Source organism: Macrotis lagotis, chromosome 4 (assembly GCF_037893015.1).
Source record: "Macrotis lagotis isolate mMagLag1 chromosome 4, bilby.v1.9.chrom.fasta, whole genome shotgun sequence".
NCBI classification, from domain to species: Eukaryota; Metazoa; Chordata; class Mammalia; order Peramelemorphia; family Peramelidae; genus Macrotis; species Macrotis lagotis.
The window spans coordinates 114229586-114250383 of record NC_133661.1 but is presented as its reverse complement, the minus strand read 5'-3'; the positions used below and the strand labels follow the sequence as shown (position 1 = coordinate 114250383).

General features: G+C 34.5%; 1 protein-coding gene across 18 annotated transcripts in view; it reads left to right on the top strand.

Annotated features, from left to right (window-relative positions):
- BTRC (beta-transducin repeat containing E3 ubiquitin protein ligase) overlaps nucleotides 1–20798 on the top strand; it is a 220775-nt gene that overhangs the window by 109048 nt on the left and 90929 nt on the right. For 15 of the 18 annotated variants that reach the window (XR_012477907.1, XR_012477908.1, XR_012477906.1 and 12 more), the window contains 2 exons: nucleotides 3079–3156; nucleotides 12811–12900. Coding sequence is in view for 15 of the 18 variants with exons in the window: in XM_074233875.1 (XP_074089976.1) it covers nucleotides 3079–3156; nucleotides 12811–12900 (168 nt within the window). In the remaining 3 variants the exon portion in view is untranslated. Of the gene's footprint in view, nucleotides 1–3078; nucleotides 3157–8734; nucleotides 8798–12810; nucleotides 12901–20798 lie in introns of all 18 variants that reach the window. The other 3 variants (XM_074233881.1, XM_074233880.1, XM_074233878.1) reach the window with 2 other exon arrangements.

Sequence of the window (20798 nt, the reverse complement as noted above, 5' to 3'; positions counted from 1 at the left end):
GTTTCACTGAAATAAGATAAAAATAGTATAATTATTAGGGTGAAAATAAAAATAGTGTAATTATTAGGGTGAAGATGCCATAAATGATCTATCAACTTTCATATCAGTTTGGCATTTTGGTTTAGAAATAACCAAGTTTGATCCACTATAAAATGCAGGAATAAAATCTCTTCATGTCAAATAGCATTAAAAATTATTGTTTTTCATGTTATTTTTGTATGTTGTTGGATGGCCCATAGGAAAAGTTTGGTTATAAATAATTTACTCTCACATCATTTTCTCTGATCCCTTTTTGTTACTCTTTAGATGAAAACCAAAAGAACCATGTTCTTTGCATTGCTGGTAGGGAGAATTAGTTGAGCTATTGCTTCAGTTTTCCTGATCTCTTATTACCTTTTTTATACCTTGGATTTCAGTTTTTCTTGACAAGAACTAATTCCCATGCACTAAAATCAAATAACATACCCTACAAAATGTTAGAAATTTGGAGGAAGGGGGAGCTAGGTGGCACAGTGGATAGAGCACCGGCCCTGGAGTCAGGAGTACCTGAGTTCAAATCTGGCCTCAGACCTAGCTGCATGACCTTGGGCAAGTCACTTAACCCCATAGCCTTTTAAAAACAACAACAACAAAAATGAAATTTGGAGGAAAAAAAATAATAAATATAGATAGGATATCTCTGACTTTTTCCTGTTTGATTTAGAACTATTCTTTTCATATAGCATAGAGAAGGCATAAATTTTCTTTCATTTTGAGTACATAACTTTTTTTTAGGTTTTTGCAAAGCAAATAGGGTTAAGTGACTTGCCCAAGGCCACACAGTTAGGCAATTATTAAGTGTCTGAGGCCAGATTTGAACCCAGGTTCTGCTGACTCCAAGGCCGGTGCGCTATCTACTGCACCACCTAGCCACCCCAAGCACATAACTGTTTGATAACATTTTTATTATAACTAAATTTCTCTAAAACAAAACATCTTGCCATTCAGTTTGTTACAACAGGATTTTACCTGTATTCAATACACCAAAACTTTATTAATTTGTAATTACAAGAGATTTGGAAGTTAGTTAACCATTTTGTATTATCTGATCAAAAATGATGGCAGAACACCTTGGTTTAGAAATAATTGATTATAAATTAGATGCTACAGATATTAGCAAAAAATTTTATTGTATAAGTTAGTTTACTATATAATATAGATCTGAACTTTACTTTTCCCTTTGTATGTACTCCTATAATTTGTGTACAGTTTTTCCTTCAGTGCTCTACAAGTAATAAATCTATTACCTTTTTAAAAGTACTCACTTGATAGGAAAAAACACAAAAATCTCAAAAGTTCTTGGTTTTCTTTTCAATGCTTCTGATAATGTGTTTTTTTTCTTTTTCTAATTCTAACATTTTTAAGGGCTATCATCTTATTGGGAAATCCTAAGTTTAAAACATCACAGAATTAACCTTCAAGTAAGGGATAGGAGCTTTTGTAGCTACTCAAAAGGAATATTGGATCTCTGGAGCTAGTTGAATTCCCCTTATGGACTCAAACTCTCTTCAAATAAGGACTCTTTAACTTTGGATATATGACCTTGTTTTAAAAAAAAAAATTTAGTAACTGTTTCAACATATGTGGTTTCTTTTATGTATTTCAAAATAGTATTCTGAGAAGGGGTTAATGACACAAAAAAAGTTTGGAACCCTGATTTGGAATAGAGAGGATGCTTGATTTGAAATTTAAATAAACTTTCATAGAAGCTTAACAATTAGTTTTCAATTCTGGAAAAAAAAATAGTTTCCAGTTGGAATTGAACAAATTATACTGTTTCAGAACATGAACAGTTCAAATTTTAGTGCTATAAAAAATGTAGATGCTCAAATTGTTAGATATTTGCCTATTTTCTAGTTTATAAAACTTAGCCTGAATAACTTACTATTGTTACTTAAAGACTTTGTTTTAGAGGAAATTTTATTTCAGTACATTTTCTTCCCATGTATATGAAAATCCTTTTGTTGGGGCAGCTAGGTGGTGCAGTAAATGGAGCACCAGCCCTGGAATCAGGAGGAACTGAGTTCAGTTCTGGACTCAGACACTTAACTACCTAGCTATGTGACCTTTGGCAAGTCATTTAACCCCATTATCTTGCAAAAAGAGAAAATCCTTTTGTTATTCCTTTATTTGGTAATGACACTGGTCAACAGGTTTTAGAAATTAATCCTACTTAATATTTGAATTAATGAATTGATTATTGAATTAATAATTGACTTTCTGAAATAAACCCTCCAGGAAAGATAGGGAAAAGAACTAAGAAAATAGACCTAATTTTGAGGGTCTAGAAGAGCTAGAACAAGATATCAGTAAAAGGCGTAAAATTTGAAAATTGCTGCTCTGGTGAATTACTGTTTTCTGGAGACATTGAAATTTACTTGTAACACAGGGGTCTAGATATACTGGAGACTTAACTTTTCACAGTTTTCTTACTGTGCATATATATATATATATGCATAATAAAAAATGTAAAAAATAATATTCAAAAGTACCCCATTTACACCATCTAATTGCTATTCTGCTCTAAGACCTAGAATTAGAAAAGTCTATATAAAGCCACCTATTAAAATTGCCAATGCCTTTTTAAGCCATACTTATTATTTGGCTTAGCTGAAAACCAGTCATTTGAAAAGAGATTTATACAAAATTTTGATCACATTTTAAATGGTCATCAAATAGGTCTAGATTTATACCTATTTGCATCTAGTACTAGCTGCTTTAGAGGAAGAAAAGTTTGGCCTGTAATATGCATTAGTCACCGTGTAGCTAAAACTTTTGTGAATCCCCCCCAATAAAACCCCTGCAACATCCATAGCATGTACATATGTTTTTAATAATATCTATATATTCTCCTGCATGTATTAGGTTGTACATGTGTATATAGATGCATATATAGATATACATGCACATACAAATAATTAAGCACACAGATAAAGAATGTTTTAGTTTGTAGAATGTTAGTTGTTGTTATTCAGTTTCCTTCCACAGAATAATGTTGGGGAAGATGAGAACTGAATTAAAGCTTACTTTCTTTCACAGAATTCCTCAGAGAGAGAAGACTGTAATAATGACGAGCCCCCTAGGAAGATAATACCAGAGAAGAATTCACTTAGACAGGTATGAATTCAGTCTAACTTTAAATACACAAACATACATACATATTCCAATAACAAAACAAACCACAATTCTCAGTTTACTCTGAAATTTGAGTATTTAGAACTTAGACTATCTTCTGCCTTTAAAAAGAAATCATAGTATCTGTGGTGAACAAGTATATGACAGTTTCTTACATATAATGAAATCATAATGAAGGTAAGATTCCTTGTGCAGGAAAAAGAACTAGAGTTTTTTTTCTTGGGCATATTGACATAATCAGTCAATATTTTGACTTAATTATAAAGGAAAATCTTTTATATAATTTATCAAACCTGACAAACCTTAAATGGAATCTAACTTCTTTTTAGCTTTGGGTGGTGCTTTTTCTCCTCTCCATTGAGACAGAATTAGTTGTGTATATTTATGGACATCATTGATTCTCTATCTCTTTTTTTCCAGTTTGATTCAAAAACTTACATTTTGCCAGTGATTTAGTTTTGTGTTACCTTTTTTACAGAAATAAGAAATTCTTGGAATTGTAGCATGGTCATGACAGCATTCCAAGGGTATTACTGTTGTTTTGTTCCATTTCTCCTTGGTACCAAAAGAATACATAAATGAATTACTTCCAAAAGTCATAATTTCTGTGATCTTAACCTAGATTTCCAGCTACCTGAGTGGTAAACCTCATTTTCATTATAGTGTTTCCATTGAAGATATTTTTCAAGGGGGCCAACAGTGACCAAAGGGCATCAATAGTTAATTCTCTTGTATCTTCCTCTTTTAATCTTTCTCTTCTCTACCCATCTCTTGTCTGTCTCTCTGGATCAGTCTGTCCGTCTCCGTCTCTCTCTCTCTCTCTCTCTCTCTCTCTCTCTCTCTCTCTCTCTCTCTCTCTGAAAATGGGATAGAAAGGAGAAAAAAACTCCAAACATAACTAAAAAACAAGTCATTTTCACTTTGGGGTCTGCCAGGTCTGATAAACAAAATTATATAATCCTCAGCAGCTGCGGTTTCATATGGTGTCATGGGACTATTCTAGGGTTTGATTTATATATCAGTGTCTACATATAGATACAAACACACACACATTAATTTCAGAAATGTATACTTTAAAGTCATTGTATCTTTGTTTTTTTATCTACTGTGTATTTCAATTCTTTATCAGTAAGTTCTGTGTTCTATTTTGTAAACAATTTGCCTTGATGGAGATTATTCATCTTAGTAGGTTTTTGGGTAGGGTTGTTTGTTTTAACTAAATATCAGTGATATTGAGATGATTAGATTGTGACTTGGTCACTTGAAGGTGAAAAACTAACCTATACATCTGAATAGAAGTACTTTATTGAGTTAGAAAAAATTACAGGTGGGAACACCATAACTGTCATACAGAAACAACTGTCAGTTAACAATGACATGAGAAAAAAAGTTTTGGCAACTTTATTTAAGCTAACAAACGAATTTTCACTCTACAAAGTTATAAATTAATTTTAATAGGCTGGTCCAGATGGTCCATTTGGAAAATGGATAGGCTGATCTGTTGAAAATTAAACTAAATTTATCTCTCTCAGACTTCAAACTGAAGCAAAAGAGAAAATCGTGCCCATTAAGTCCAGCACATACAGATGGACCAGCAGGTCACACATGGGACTAATCTGATTCATTTAAAAAATAAATGCATGAGTTATTGAATTATTTTACAGTTGCAAGTTGTGTTGTATGCAGTATTTGAAAGGGCTTGAATTTTTTTCTGTACTTTTTTTTAGCAGCTTTTCCTTCTCCCCCCATTTAAGTCAACAACTTCCTTGCCCACCCTCTCTCCAAATGACTTTTCTAATACCTATCACTCAGTGTCGAGATCCAAGCACTAGAGATTAATTAGGTCATGACGCTTTTCCCTCCTCCCTTCTTTGTCAAGGTTTTTTATCTTTATTCTCTTTATGAAGAGCATGAACTCAGTGTTCTCCGAAAAAGAAATGGCCTTTAGAAACAGGAAAGTAAGAAATCCTCCTGGGGCTCTCAGAGCTTTTTAGCTCCTGGGTGTTTTAACAGCTCTATGAATGTAGATTTGTAAATTTATTGCAGTGCCATCTGGTTTTTTGCTCCAACCAGATTACTGTTGGCTTGTAGCTGTCTATTGTGGTGGTCACTCCCCAGGAGCTTGCCCTTCCAATCTTAGGGATGAGTGATGAATAGCAGGGGTCAACATAAGCAGGTCACAGGGCAGCTGTCCAGGATTGCCCTGAACTTGATTACCCTACTATTGTGGTTTTTGTTTTGTTTTTAAAGATAAGGAATAGTGCAGGTTGTTTAAACTCCCCCTTCCCTCTGTTGAATGGAGTAATAATGAAGTGCCATTTGTTGTTATTGGTTTGTTCAGCAGACAAGCTCTGTTGGGGAAAGATGTGTCAAAGGTGCCTTGTGGGCCAGTACTATGTAAGCAAGATTTGAATCATGTAAGCTGTACTTCAGGTCAGCCCCCTAAATTGGTATTGTTGATCTAGAGCATTCTGATAGGATTTCTAGAACCTCTTTTTCCTTATTTTTAAAAAGTTTTATCTTTCCTTTTTTCAGTATATAAGCAGAGTTACATTATAATGAATGTAGTACCATTTTAAACTAAACTTATAATTTTCATACTTTTAAGATACTTCTATGAAAGTATTAGCTTACAAAGTTATTTGGGTACTGTCTTTTTTTATCTAGACAAATAATTTTGTCTTCCTGATTCAATAAGGGAAACAGGAAGGACAAGCAACATACCCTTTTAGTGGAAAGTTAATTTCATTTCACTTTTATAAACTTCACCTTTCCCTTTCATTCTAAAAATATCTTCCAATTTGATTTAACATATGAAGTGGCCAAAGTTTTCTTTCCACTTTTCTCCCTTAAGGTATTAAGTCAAGAAAATGTATCTAATGCTTTCTTAATTTTCTGTCCTGTCTACAGACAGAGAAAATGTTTGGGGAGGATATTTAAAAGTACAAGTTACCTTTTGAAAATATGACCTTATGATATACTAGTTCTTCTGTTGCTTCTGTATTAGTGCTAATAAGATCTGTCAGCCCAGCCTTTCTCTGTAATTGAGTAAATTGTGACCGCTGTCTAATCCTTCCTCCACCCCCCTGCCCTTTGTGTATGTGTCCACTTACCATCCTGAGAACGTGGGCAGTGATAAATAAAGCATTCATCAGAGTTCTCTAAACTCTTTGAAAGCAGCATGAAGCCAGCCCTCTAGTTATATTTCTTTAAGTGTTTACGTTTTTCTGTATTCTTTCTCTTGTATGGCTGGAACCCTGGGGATGCAAAGCCATGAGAGAGGCCAAGATGCTAACAAAGTAGCTGTCCCCCTTGTTAGCTAGTTCCTTTATTCTTTAAAAACAAGATAAAAACCATCTGGCTCAGGGCATTACATTTTCCTCCCCCGTGCACCTCTATAGATGGAGAGTTCACCTGCAGTGAGGGTTTACATTGATTAGGGAGGGAGCAGTAATTCAAGCCTCCATCCTCTTCAAGGATACTTTGCAGTCTTTAAAGGTGCTGACCCACTGAGTTAAACTGTCAAGGGAGGATAAAAAAGTAGCTTCATCCCAGGAGGTAACAGCTGCCAGGTTTTCAACACCTTGCACGCTGCTGGAAAAATGTCACAATTGTCAGCAGAAAGAAAAATGACTTGGTTGTCATTTTCTGTTAATGACAGAACCCTATAAAAGGAAGGATTTAAACCTCTTAGAAATAGCAAGTAGTTTTCCCTGCTTTTCTCCCTTCCCTCATTAAAAAATTTAAATCCTGGGTTGTTCCAAGTAATCAATGCCTAGGAATGACTCTATAGAAGCAGCAACAAGCAAGTTACATAGGTTTAAATAGTCTACTGTAAGCCTGGCAGTGCAGTGGGTATAGCTCCTTTACACAGTTGGGTGAGTAAGAGGAGAAAGTAGCACATCACCAGTACACAAAATGACATTATAGTATGTATTAACAAAACAACAACAAAAAAAGTCAAATTCATAAACCAGTGAACTGAAAGAAAACATACTGTATTTCTGCTCTTTGGAGGACAATTTGTTTTCGAGCAACATCCAGATGGGTAAATACCACGACATTTCTTTTTTGCGACAGATCCAGTTCTTCCTTAAAAACAAAAACAAAAAAACTAGCAGGATTTACTTCATTTAATAGCTGTAGAGTTTGGATATGATAGCATTCCCCTTCTTTCTGATTTGATTGATGAAAAAAGCTCCAAGAATTTAATGAAGTCTTTGATATCAGGCAGGAAGATTTTTTTTCTATTTGTTTTAGGTTAGTCATTTTAATTGTGTTGAGTAATTAGAAGGTACACACAGCCAAGGGAGCTTTGTTATGATAATTGCTCAAGAAAAACCCATTCCCTATCCTATCTACCATTGCCTTGTGTTAAAGCACTTTCTCCCTCTAGTGGTAATATAAGGACTTTGGCTTGGCACTAAGCAAGGTGTAATTGCAATATGACAAACTATGCTTAAGGGACTCTCCTGTAAATACTTTAGTTTAGGTTTTGGCATTATTTCATTATATATTTTTTCTTTAAAAACTTGCAGGGTTTTTTTTTTCTAAAGTGCATTGGGCTTCTGTTAGGGAAAAAAATGCCTGAAATGTTTATTAAAAAAAAACACAGTGCATTCTGGGTAATGTTTTGCAGCTTGACTTAATTTTAGTCATCTGTTTTAATTACCTATTTATAAAATGCTTTTGTATTTGTAGACATTATTTAATACTTTGGCAGAAGCACCTCATTTGAAATAAATAAATAAATTTCATTTATTTTAAATAGTCCATGTAAAAGATCTTAAAGGTAATTAATGCAGGTCTCCTAAGTGAGACGAAAGTGATCTTCCCAAGTCTGATGAAGTGATTTGTTTATATAACTTCCCACTTCTACTGGTATTCTTTAGAGTCTAATAACTTTAAAAAAAAAAACATGGCAGGCAATTTGTGCCTAGCTACAAAAACTCTTCAAAAAGAAGCAATTTAATAACCAGCTTTCTTAAAATTACTTGGAGGAAGGAAGACTGTATAGGGGGTTGGTATTTTTGTTTTATTTTTATTTCAGTGTAATCATTCTTTGATAAATTGTGTAATCACAGACTTAGTGGGGAAAATATTATTGAACTCCTGGGTTGCAATGACCATAAAAAGTATATTTTCATATAGAAGCTTGAGCTACTATGTATAAATTATATAAAGGAAATAGCATTTATGCTTGTCAAAATCCATATGGACCTAATTCTGTTTTGTATTCAACACTTAAATCTGGACACAGCATTTAAAAAAAAAAAAACAACTTATTGTGCCTAGCTGCATAAGTCCTAAAAGAACCTACCCTAAGAGCAATACAGAAAGAGGATCAACTATAGTTCTGCATTTATGGTACCAGATTTGGCAGCATCTGTGTGGTATTTTTAAAGACCAGTTCCTTCTTGCCTGAGATGGAGTTTTGTGCACTTTCTTTTTCTACATCACATTCTTGTTCCTGACATAATTAGATGCCATCATATATCTGTAAGTTTCCCTACCCCTATCTCTCACCTTTTTCATTATATTGTATCTTGTTTTGCTATAGGGTTGCTGAACGCACTTCTGAAGCAGCTTTTCGCAAGGTTAAAAGAATGCAGCCTAGTAACAAGTTTGTGTCATTTTAAATATATACCTCCTAGTAAATAAGGAGAAGTCTGGCAATCAATCCCTTTTAGTGTGTTATATGTTTCACCTGACAACTAAACCTTCTATTGATTAGCCATTACTTTGTTAGATAATCCTATGTCATTGAATCCATTGTAAAAAATTAAACTCTTTAAAATGTTTTACCCTAGCAGCAGTGGGAAAATTGAAAACTTGTTCAGAATTACAGCCTGCTTTCACAGAGAAGGTAGTTTTCAGCAAGCAGGCATCTCACCGGTTTATGCTTGTGTGCTTTATATGCAATATAAAACCTTATTAAAGCACTCCAACGCAGAATTCTCTGCCTCTGGTTCAGAAATGAAGCCACCTTTTTCAGATATTGCAATAGTACAGAAACCTATCTTGCCTGCAGCTAGTTTTGAATATTGACTGTTTTTCGATCTACCTTAGACGTGTTGTTGCAGTAGTAAGACACTGAATTTATTTACCCCTTTTTCTCTACTGAGATCAAAGAGCTTCCACAAGTTTTAACTCATTGATTCTTATGAACAAAAAGGAGAAGTACATTACAGAAGGAGCAAGTTAGGGATATAATAGTAAAATAATTTTTCCTCTAGCTTTGTTTTGGTAAAGACCCTACATGCATAAGAAAGAAGTCCTTTTTCTGCTCAGTGTTTAAAAACTATACTATTTCATTTCTAAAAAGTAGAAATTTTGGAGGAAAACAAAATAGCCTTTAACAACTTCTGCTTGCTAAGACTTAAATTTCAGTTTCTGTTCTTTACAAAGTGTTGACCTCTCAGATGCCTTAAAACAATCCAGGTATCTTTGCAGCTTGCATTTTTTATGATGCAGTAAATGTTTGTTGTATGAACAGTTGCAAAAGAAATATTGAAACCTGAGTGCAAAACATAAGTGTTCAAATGCACTTTGTATTAGAACTTTTAAAATATTTATTGTGTAATAGCTACATTTTAATTTTAAAATTATATGCTTAATAAAACAATTTGAATTGATAGGTGAGTAAATTCAGAAAATAACTTGACTAAATAATAAATTTCATGATGATGGTATAGTAAAAGTAGCTATATACTTTCTCTATTCCCCATAGCTTTCCTTACCCTAATTCCTGAGATAATAAATTATATAAAAGAAAAAAGTCAACTCAACCTTTTTTATGAGCTTTAAGAGTTATCTGAGTTTCTTCATTTCTTTCTAGCATTATTTTAAACAAAAAAATAATCTGCCCATCTGCATTGTGTTATAGAGTAGAACTGCCCTGGCATTGAGCAGAATTGAAATCACTTGCCACGTAGTATTCATGGTTCATCTTCATTTGCCATGCTGTGGTTATGATGTATATCCTGAATAGCAACACCAGTCATGGTGAACTGCTGATTTTAGTGTACAGACATATTCATTAGGAGCTAAAATTAACCTGTCAGATTATTTTTCTTTGCCCCATTTTAATTTAGATCTTATTCTTTTCTAACAAAATTGGAGACAGTGTATATCATCAATTGGAAAATTTCATGACCTGTTGTCATGAGTGATTTTAAAGTTTGTTAGAAATGTTCTCTGGTCTTACCTGAACTGTAAGCTTACTTCTCCCTAATTTTAAGCCTTGAGAGGCAGAATAATAAAAGGCGATATAATAATAATAATAATAATAATAATAATAATAAATAGTTAGCTTTTATACAGCACTTTAAGGTTTGCAAAGCACTTTACACACAGTATCTCATTTGATCCCCTCATCAACCCTAAAAAGAAAGTGCTATTGTAATTATCAACTCTATTTCACAGAGGAAAAAAACTCAGGTGCATAGATGCTGTTTTAAACTCTTAACATGATCATGCACATGACCTTAACATGGTAGGAGAGAATCCATCCCCAGACCTCTCCCAAGTCCCTATCTGATTCTCTTCTACCATATTGCCGTAGAAATCAATAGAGTATTCATCTGTCTAGAGTAGGAAAAATAAACCTAAATAAAAGATTATGAATTAGAATTTTTAGAACTTTAGAAATTTAAGATTAATGGAAGAGTTAAAAAGATGGTTCCATTTTTGTTTTTGTTTTTTAGGTCTTTGCAAGGCAAATGGGGTTAAGTGACTTGCCCAAAGCTAGGTAATTATTAAGTGTCTGAGGCCGGATTTGAACTCAGGTACGCCTGACTCCAGGGCCGGTGCTCTAACCACTGCGCCACCTAGCCGCCCCCAGGTTCTTTGTTTTGTGGAGAAATGGGGGGTTATTAAAAGCACTACATAATTTTCCTGAGGCAATTCAACCTCCTTTCTTCCTGTTCAATTCTGGTTCCTGTCCATTGTCCATCTGTAATATCTAGCTGAGAGCTACAGTCTGATAAACTTCATTGAGATTTATATATTAGTCTTGGACAATATATATGCTTGGTTTTCTTTTTGGCCAGTAAGACTTGACTGGCTATGGACCTTGCTTATTTAGGAACTCTACAATGTTCTGGTACATTGTACAGTTAACAAAATGACATCTACAAAGAGGAATATTTGGAAAATCTCATCCATAAGGAATCCCTTCTTCCATTAGGCTCTGTTCTGAACAGACTCCATGATGGTACCAGACACCTTTGTCCCTCTAATTTTATGCCTTAACAATAATTAGCAAACAAAGTTGTTCAACTCTTTCAGGGAATCTTAAATGATTCTTATAGAAATATAAGGGATACCTTGTGGTAGAAGAGCTTCGGTAGAATTGTTTTGCTCTAAGAATCAAGTTCATTAGTCATCATATTTTAATGCTGGCTGTCATGGACCATCAAAGTCTCTGAAAAAAAAGTTTGGGGTCATCCATGGGGCAATGGAAGAGTTCAGGCAGGTATATATCAGCTATAACAGTGGTATCAAAATTAGAGAGAAAGGGATTCCTTGTGCACTGCATATTAACTTAGAAAATCACAAATCAGAACCATCCGTGTTGTGTTTTTATTTATTTTATCAAATGGCTTTCCATTGGAGCAGCTAGGTGGCGCAGTGGATCAAGCACCGGCAATGGAGTCAGGAAGACCTGTGTTCAAAGCTGGCCTCAGACACTTAATAATTACCTAGCTATGTGGCTATGGGCAAGTCACTTAACCCCATTGCCTTAAATTAAAAATAAAATGGCTTTCCGTAATCCAGTTGAATCTGGACTGCTTAAATCTTAGAATCATAGATAGCAGTAAAAGGGATCTCAGAGTCCATTCAACAAACCTCCATATTTTAGATATGGGGAAACTAAGACTCAGAGAGTTTGTGACTTGCCCAAAATCAGACATAATAAGCATCAGAAATGGAATTCAGATGCAGACCCTCCAATTCCAGAACTGGTACCTTTTTTTTCTGAACCATGCTGTCTCATTAGTAATGAAGGTTGTGGGGCGGCTAGGTGGCATAATGGATAAAGCACCAGCCCTAGAGTCAGGAGTACCTGGGTTCAAATCTGGTCTCAGACATTTATAATTTACCTAGCTGTGTGGCTTTGGGCAAGCCACTTAACCCCGTTTTGCCCTTGCAAAAAACCTTAAAAAAAAGTAATGAAGGTTATGGAGTAGAAGCAACACAAATGAAATAGACTGGTCAGAGGGATAATCAATGGACAACTCATATTATCCATTTATATTTTTGCCATGTCACCTTCAGAGGGAATTCTTTATGGAGGATCACAGGATCATGGATCAGAGTTGCGCAGGATGAAAGGGCATGGATGGGTTGAGATATATTATTGGATAGTTGCCCATGTCATTGAGCTCACAACTCCATCAAAGTGGGGTTTTTAGCGGTTTCCTCTGAAATCTTCAAAAAAAATTTGTCTGCAGTAAATACCCTCTTAATTCTTGATCCTGACCAATAATTGTGATTTACAGGTGTAAGTCACTGTATGTGGATATAAAGTAAAAGCAGAATTTATAGAATTATTTCCCTTATACCAAAAAGTGAAAATTCACAAGGTGAGTAGTGTTTCTATATTGAAGCTTTTTTAAAAAAATCTTTTCGCAGACCTACAATAGCTGTGCCAGACTCTGCTTAAACCAAGAAACTGTATGTCTAGCAAGTACTGCAATGAAGACTGAAAATTGTGTGGCCAAAGTAAGTAATATTGAAAATCAATAGTATGTCAGATGTTTCCCATGAAAATTATCTTTATCCATTGTGACTGTAAACAAATGTTACTTTAGGATTGCCTATATTAGAAATGGTACAAGTCAACATAATTTCTCTGTCAGATTATTATGTGATGAATTGTTGCAAATTAGGTATAAGAAGTTGGGTTTCCCAGTGCTTCAATTGCAGTGGAATTTATTGCAAGGGTTTTATGTCATAATTTGTTTCAGATGAACTCTCATTTGTTGCTTGGATAGAGGTTCTCAATCACAAAATTAAGGTATGGCTAAGGTAGGCAGAACACTATATACGGTCTTTTTATAAATTAAGGTTTTAATACATGAAAAGTTGAAGAATACATTTATAGGGAGAATGAAGCCTGAGATAGAAGAAATTTTTTTTGTTTTTGCAAAGCAGTGGGGTTAAGTGACTTGCCTAAGGTCACACAGCTAGGTAATTATTAAGTGACTGAGGTCGGATTTGAACTCGTCCTCCTGACTCCAGAGTTCAGTGTTCTATCCACTGCACCACCTAGCTACCCTCGATAGAAGACATTATAATTATTACCTCATCATCTATTACTATGAGTACCTACTGAAAGAACATTGTATTTGAGACTTTTGGTTTGTATAGACAAGCATGTTTAACCATGCATATAAGCTAATTCTTTCCACTGTGTAAGTTAGAAATTATGTCATACGTGATATTTTTTCTAAGTTTTACATGAATCTATTTGTAGCTGAAGCTAGCTATTCCCATCCTTTGTTGAAATTCATTTACTCTAACTTTCTTATTGCAGTTTTTTCTCATCTTCCATAATTGTACTTTAAAAGCCATTGCTCAGAGTATATATGAATGAGCTCTCCATGGAATAGAAGCAAGGTGATCCATAGATACAAGATATAAAGAGTTGATATTTTCTTTCTATTGCATAGATTTACATTGTAGACTATAACCTATTCAGGAGCTTCCTCTAGCCAGTTGTTTGACCTGAATTTGGTTATGTTGGGTTTTCCAAAGTTAAGTAAATTCAATTCTTTTGGAAATTGAAACTATATTTTAGTGTTTTTGTTTGTTTAGCTGACTTTTTAATATGGAATATCTGTAAAATTATTGCCTTTATAGCCATTTAGGGATCTATTGCTGTTACAACACTTGTAACTTTAACTACTTTATTGTATTTTATATCCAAGCCCTCAGCTGTATTACTATTATTATTAGAAATAGGACTAACATCATGTAGTTGCAATTGTAAGATCCAGACTCCAAAGACAGAGATATTTTGTTTGTTTTTACTGATAATATTTCTTCAAATTACCCAGAAGTCTGTGGGCAGTATTACCAAATGTATGTAGCATCAGTATTTATATTCAGATTAGCAATTAAAACACTGTTTAAGGAAAATATCAGAGAACTCTCTTAGAGGTTGCCAGTTAGATCTCTCAAATACCACAATATCTGAATGATTTCTTTTTAATGTGGGACATGTGTGACTTTTTATAAATCATAAATACTTTTATTTACAGTCAGCTATTTATATCTAAAAAAAGTGTACTCTTCAGCACCCCACCCCATATTCCCTGGTCAGTTTAGTTGTATGTTGTTATGTTTGAGGAGGGTTTTGTTTTTAATTTCTGGATTATGTTGCACTTAGGGGCTCATCACAAGTGGGTGACTTCTGGCTAAACAAGGTAAAAATCTTAGCATGAGCACAGATCCAAGGACAGGGTGACAATTTTAATGAGTTTTATTGAGAGCTGGCCAAGTGAGCATCTGTTCCTTTTGTTTACTCCATACTTTGTAAGCCAGGATCTCCAAGCTAGCTAGTAGTTATGTTGGTGTGTGTCTGTATAGTATGGTTTTTTTCCCACCCTCTCCTTCAGTGGTGCATGGTTAGAAATATTTTGGCATCTGGTACAATGGTATAATTTCTGTTAGGCTCTTGGGTGTGGAAATAAGTTTTCTCATCGATGCTCAGCATTCTGACTTACTCCCAGATGGTGACCTTCTCATCCCTTTCTTGCCTATTTTAGTCTTACCCAGCCATAAATCTCATTTGGTACCTACATTAAATGCCCAAGCATAAATGTAGCTCTTAGTGTTGACAAGATGATAATTCAGTAGTAGAGTCATCCTATTTGCTTTGGGTCCTATTAGACATCTTCTGACCATATCTCTTAACTTTTTCTTGTTGGTACTTATCTAATTTATTTGTATCTTTTCTTGACAACCTTGAACATATATTCTAGAATTTACTATTCCCTGTTTAAACCAAAAATCCAGGGTTCCTTGGCAAGTAAATGGTCATAGAACCAACTTCTTCATCACAAAGAGTTCAAAGAGTACAGGAATATTGAAATTTCCTCATTTTATTTACAGGGTATCTCATGTTTCTTTGGAAGAGCTAGTATAGAATAAAATGAAGAAATCAGTGTTATCAATTCTATTGATATTAGCAATAGCATAAAATTTAAAGAAAAGGTGGTTTTTCTCCCCCCCCCCCCCGGGTTATATATGAGGCCCTATTTTCAATTTTTCAGCTATTTTGTCATGTGATCTGCCATTGATATTTCTGCTGTTGTTAAGTTGGTTTAGATATTAATATTGATTCTAATTATGCACCAATGTGCCTTAAATGTTTCTTAAGCCATTTTACTTTGCTGTTTTTACCCTCCATCATTTTCCCATACATACCTTTAGTATCTTGATGTTGCCTTAAACATTGTTCAAAGCCCTCGTTGAGTACTTCAGCTTTCCTTTTTTGTATAATATATATATATATATATATATATATATGTATATATAACTACAAATTTGTTTTATTGCAGATTCTGTCAATAATGCCTTTAGCAGCAGTGCTATTGTGTCACTTTGAAATTATAGAATGTTGTACCTATGGCTACTTTACTGACATCTTACCCTTCCAACCAACTTTTGAGAAGAGTCTTCATATCTAATTAGAATATGAAGAAAATGAAACAGGATTATAAATATCACTTAAAGCTAACAGTGATATCTTTGATATTAAAGATGGTGAAGGTAAAATAAGAAAAGATTTAAAATCCAAAAGGGGGCAGACTTAATTTCATTAGTATCATTTTGCTCCCAATTGTATTTGGGGATATTGAAATTCTTTTATTTACTACAAAACCTTTCCCTCTTACTAATTATAGCATTATAATTCATGAAGACAATTTTTATTTCAATACATGAGATGAATACTGAAATTATTATTGTTTTAATTAGGTAGCCATTAGTCTTTAAAATTCATAATTGCAGCAAGTCTAGTTGTCAACCTTCATAATTTTTTTATTAGTAAAGAAAAATGAAAATTATAAATTTCTTTGTTAAAATTGTCATTTAAGCATAGTTTTAGCAAAATATTGCTGAAAATGTTAGTTTCTGGTTTTGCCTTACTCTACCTAAACATATATACACAAAACAGATTGAATTTAGTTATCACATATCTTGCTTGGATTTCTGGCCTCAGTACAGAATTTTCTGCCTTTTTATGAGTTTGAGATAAACCTTCAGCAGTGGTTTTGGGTTTTTTTTTCCTTAGCCTGATAATCTGTTTGCAACTGACTGAGACAGAAAAATGTGATGTTCCTTTCCACTCACTCCAGATTTTGATAGAAGACTTGTTTTATTTATTTCCAAAATTATATCCGCAGGAAACAAGCTGTTTAAATTCAGATTATGCTGAAGCAAAATGGTCCTGGTATGAGAAGCAACGTGCTGTTTTACGAGCACAGAGTCCCTTTTCTCATAACTGATTGATAGTAAATATTTTCCTGAAGAATTATTGCCAACCATGAACAGTGCAACTGTTTCACTTTTTTTCGTGCTACTTGCTGTACCAGCCATTGTCGGTAATTAAGATCTACAATTCACAATGCAGACGTTTGCACTTCCTCTGGGTCTGAGCTATTTATAAGGCATTTCAGCTGTTCAGAGTTTCTTTTGAGTTTTAAACTACATGTTAACAGGCTTCTTTAATCTGCTTTTCCACAAGTAGTATGTCAGGTGGTCCTTCACACACACACACACACACACACACACACACACACACACACAACTAACAGGTTTAAATGTTAACTTTGTTGTTAATATAATAGAATTTAATCATATCATGTTGAATGCCCTTTTTCAAAAAATGCTGAAGTTTAATGACTATCACTTTTCAGTATTCTAAAAAAATGAATGAAACTTTAGAGAATTCATTTTCAATGCTTTTCAAATTACGTAGCTAAAGTGTATTATTAGCTTATTTTGCTGAGAAAACTGAGGCAGAGAGGTTGTGACTTTGGCACTGAATTGATAATTCATTCAAGAACTCTTCTTCTCTAGTAGGCAGGAATTAATATGCTCCTTTAAGTGAGGATAGGTGTACATATGGACTTAATATGTCCTCTTATGCCTATGTATAACTGTTTTGATCCCATATAGCATATTTGATGACAGGGATCATGTCATTGCTAAACTTTGTATTAACTCCAGCAATTAACAGAATGCTTGCCTAATCTAAGGTAATATTTAATATGTAGTGAGTGAATTGAATGAGTGGATGGATGCATGGTAACTCTAGGAATAATAGTATATTTAAATTTTAAAAATACTGCATACTTGTGTCATTGAGAAAATCCAGCCATAGACCACTGTTTGGGAAAATGCTGAAAATGGCTGAATTAGGTTGAGATCTCAATCCAAGGAGATATCAAACCTAGAGGCAATAGAAGTTGTACCCTTGAATCAGAGTAACTATACAAATAGATTCTCAGATACCAGCACTCGTTTTTAAACATAAAACAAAAAAGAAACAAGAAACTGAAAGCTGTCAATGAAAGATGTTAAAAACTTTGCCTAGAGCTGCAATCACTCTGACCGGCTCAGTGCCCCAAGTCCAGCTGTATTGATTCTTCCTGTTGGAATACCAGCTTAGCATCATTGCTGATCCTCCAGCAGAGCAATTCTGTAGAGAAAAGAATTCCGATTTCAGTGCTGATTGCTTGGGAATATGGACAGAGGCATTCAAAAACAGTTCTGTTTGACAAAAATCTACAACTTTCTGTAGTTCTTTGAAATGAACTCTTTATGAACCTGTTTAGTAGCAGCAGCACTTTGATTACTGAGGAACTACTGGCATATCTGATTGAAGTACTTGAAGATGCTAAAACCAGTCCATGTTTAAATCTAGTGAAGATGCTAATAAGATCAAGCCTGTATGTGAATTGATCTGGATTAACATGTGACCAATATCTGCCTCAGAGAAAAAGGAGAGGTAGAAAAAAAGGGATGAAGCAGGAAAGTTCTTCATCAGGAATTTACTGCAGCATTGCTCATTGATGCATGTTGGATCACCCACACGGAGAGATCACATGGCACTTCCAAAAGTCAAACGATCAATTCGCCTCGTTTTGGCTCTGTACTTAATGCACAAACAGTGCGATCTGCGGGGCTGTAATTGCATTGTTAGGGCCAAGGAACAAGCCTGTGCCTTTTCAGCAGACAGCTGGCAGGGAGAGAGGCATGTTGTTAGGAAAGAGAGAGGCAAGGCAAATAAAATTACTGCTAACGCTCAGAGATCGGCAGGAGTCCTACTTGCCTAATCTTACCGGTGGGAGCAAGCGGCTGTTGTAATCCAATTATAGCAGCATAAGCAATTTGTTAGACACTCCGCATAATGTAACAATTTCCCAATAAACTCTGACTTGTAATAACGTCGGCAAGAGCCCGCATAAATCTACCCGAATGGTGGGGGCTGGAGCGTTCGGCTGGGGGCTTGTAATTGGCGCCATCAGCACGTTTTGCGGAGTGCAGTATGGTGCAGTCTTTTAGTGCAGGAATTTTAAGGAGAAAAGCATGGCACACATTTCTCAGAAAAAGAAAAGTGGCCATTAAAAGGGGAACAGCCAAGAAGGGCGCCCTTGTCCTTTATGTAGAAAACAAATGAGAGGAAGCCACACTTCCTCTTGATGCCAAGTTAGAAGAGAGGAAAATCCTTTAAATACTTTTTTTTTTTAATAAAGGAGACCTTTTCTATTCATTCTATTCCCATTGCTCCTTTTCTACCTCTTTACTCCCAAAATGAAAAAATTACTGTTTTGATGACATGAGTTCATCTTAGTAAACATCTTGACAAGTCTAGACAAAATGTTCATTGGCATGTGTAAAAATTTGTACTTAAATCTATTTTTTCATTATGGGAGTTAATTTTTACATCACAACATGAAAATATATTCTCTTTAGTATGTCTCAATGCTTGAGAATTGGGCAAATTTCATTTAAAAAAATAACTAAAATTGCAAGCCTGTCAACTCTATTTTAAGTAATTGATTGCCAGGAGTCTTGAGTTTGGCTAGTCTACTTTTCACTGTTATGTATCTTTTTGTTTCTCCAGAATATTAGGCAAATTAGTGACAAAACTGGTAATTATCCTTGTTGAAAATTTAATGGAAAAATTAAGACTTTGCTAGTCCTGAGTAGCACCTGAATTATCACCACAAAAATAATTTTTGTTCCTGAGCCATATTGTACTATTTGGAAAAAGTGTAATGTTTAGAGTAAAATTCAGTCTACTAATTATTTATTGTGTTCTTCATATACATATATATATTATATATATATATATACACACACACACACACACACACACACACACATAAACATGTATATATGTGACACAAAATAAAATCATTTTTATTGATTGATTAATTTTCATAATCACAGACTAGGGTTTAAGAGGCACAAATGCTCATAACTTTAAGGTCAATAGGCAAAATTTTCAGCTATTGAGAGCATATTACATGTTACATGTTTTCTGGTGCCTAACCCTGTCCTCCACCACTGTTAATTTGTGTCAGAAGTCAAGCTGATAAGAGCAGGATACTTTAAACATCCTGTTGTTGCTGTATTATTGCAATAAATATTTACTTTCAACATAGCCATTTTTTTCTGTTGGAGCAAATGCCTTGTTTGACTCGAGCTACATCAATAAACTGCAGTGCCCCTAATAAAGCCACTCAGTGTCTGGGTTTAACTAATGGCTGATTTTCATGGCTTTGACAGTGAGCTGTGTGCGTTATTTTCTCCTGATATTGTAAAAATAATGAGAGCAAATTAGAACAATCAGTTTACACAGATAGCTCCTGATTGGAGGCGATGGGCAATATGGCAGCAGGTAATCCATCTTCGGGCTCCTGTCACATTAACTTCAGCAGTGTGAAAAGATCAGGTGGGGTAAGCGGGGATCCTGCCCAATCGGAACACTGAAATTAATGAGAAGAGCATTGTTCTGTGATCAACCTTTTAATTAGCAAGACTGGAGACAGAGGGAGTGATGAAGACAGCAGCACCAGCTGCACAATGCCAGACACAGTTTCTGAAAAGGAAAAGGGGGAAAAAATCCATAGGTTTTAAATTATCTTTTCCATGCCCCTTGTATTATAAGCAGTATGTCTTCATTCTAAATCTGTTTACAGACTTTCAAAAAATGCTGCTTACCCCAATTTAATATCTCATTCATGGCCGCTGTTAATCAGCTCCTTCCATGGGAGTTTCATTTAGAAATGTTTGGAATACTGTCAAAACCCTTTTTTGGTTTGTGATTTGTATTTTGTACTTTATGTTTTGTTCCTTTAAAATCAGATGAAAGGAAATAAATTAAGTTCTGTCAGAGCTGCTGGTTTTCATTTATTTGGGCTAGGTTTATTTGGGTTTTTTAATCTTTTACTCACCAATGCTTTTCTCATTTAGGTAATATCTGAGTGCTTCAGTTTTGTGCATAGGTGTTGCTACTTCAATTTTCGTAATAGAAATGAAATTTCATTATCAAGCTACGATATATTTTAGTTGATTTCCTTTTATTTTTATTTAAAACTTTT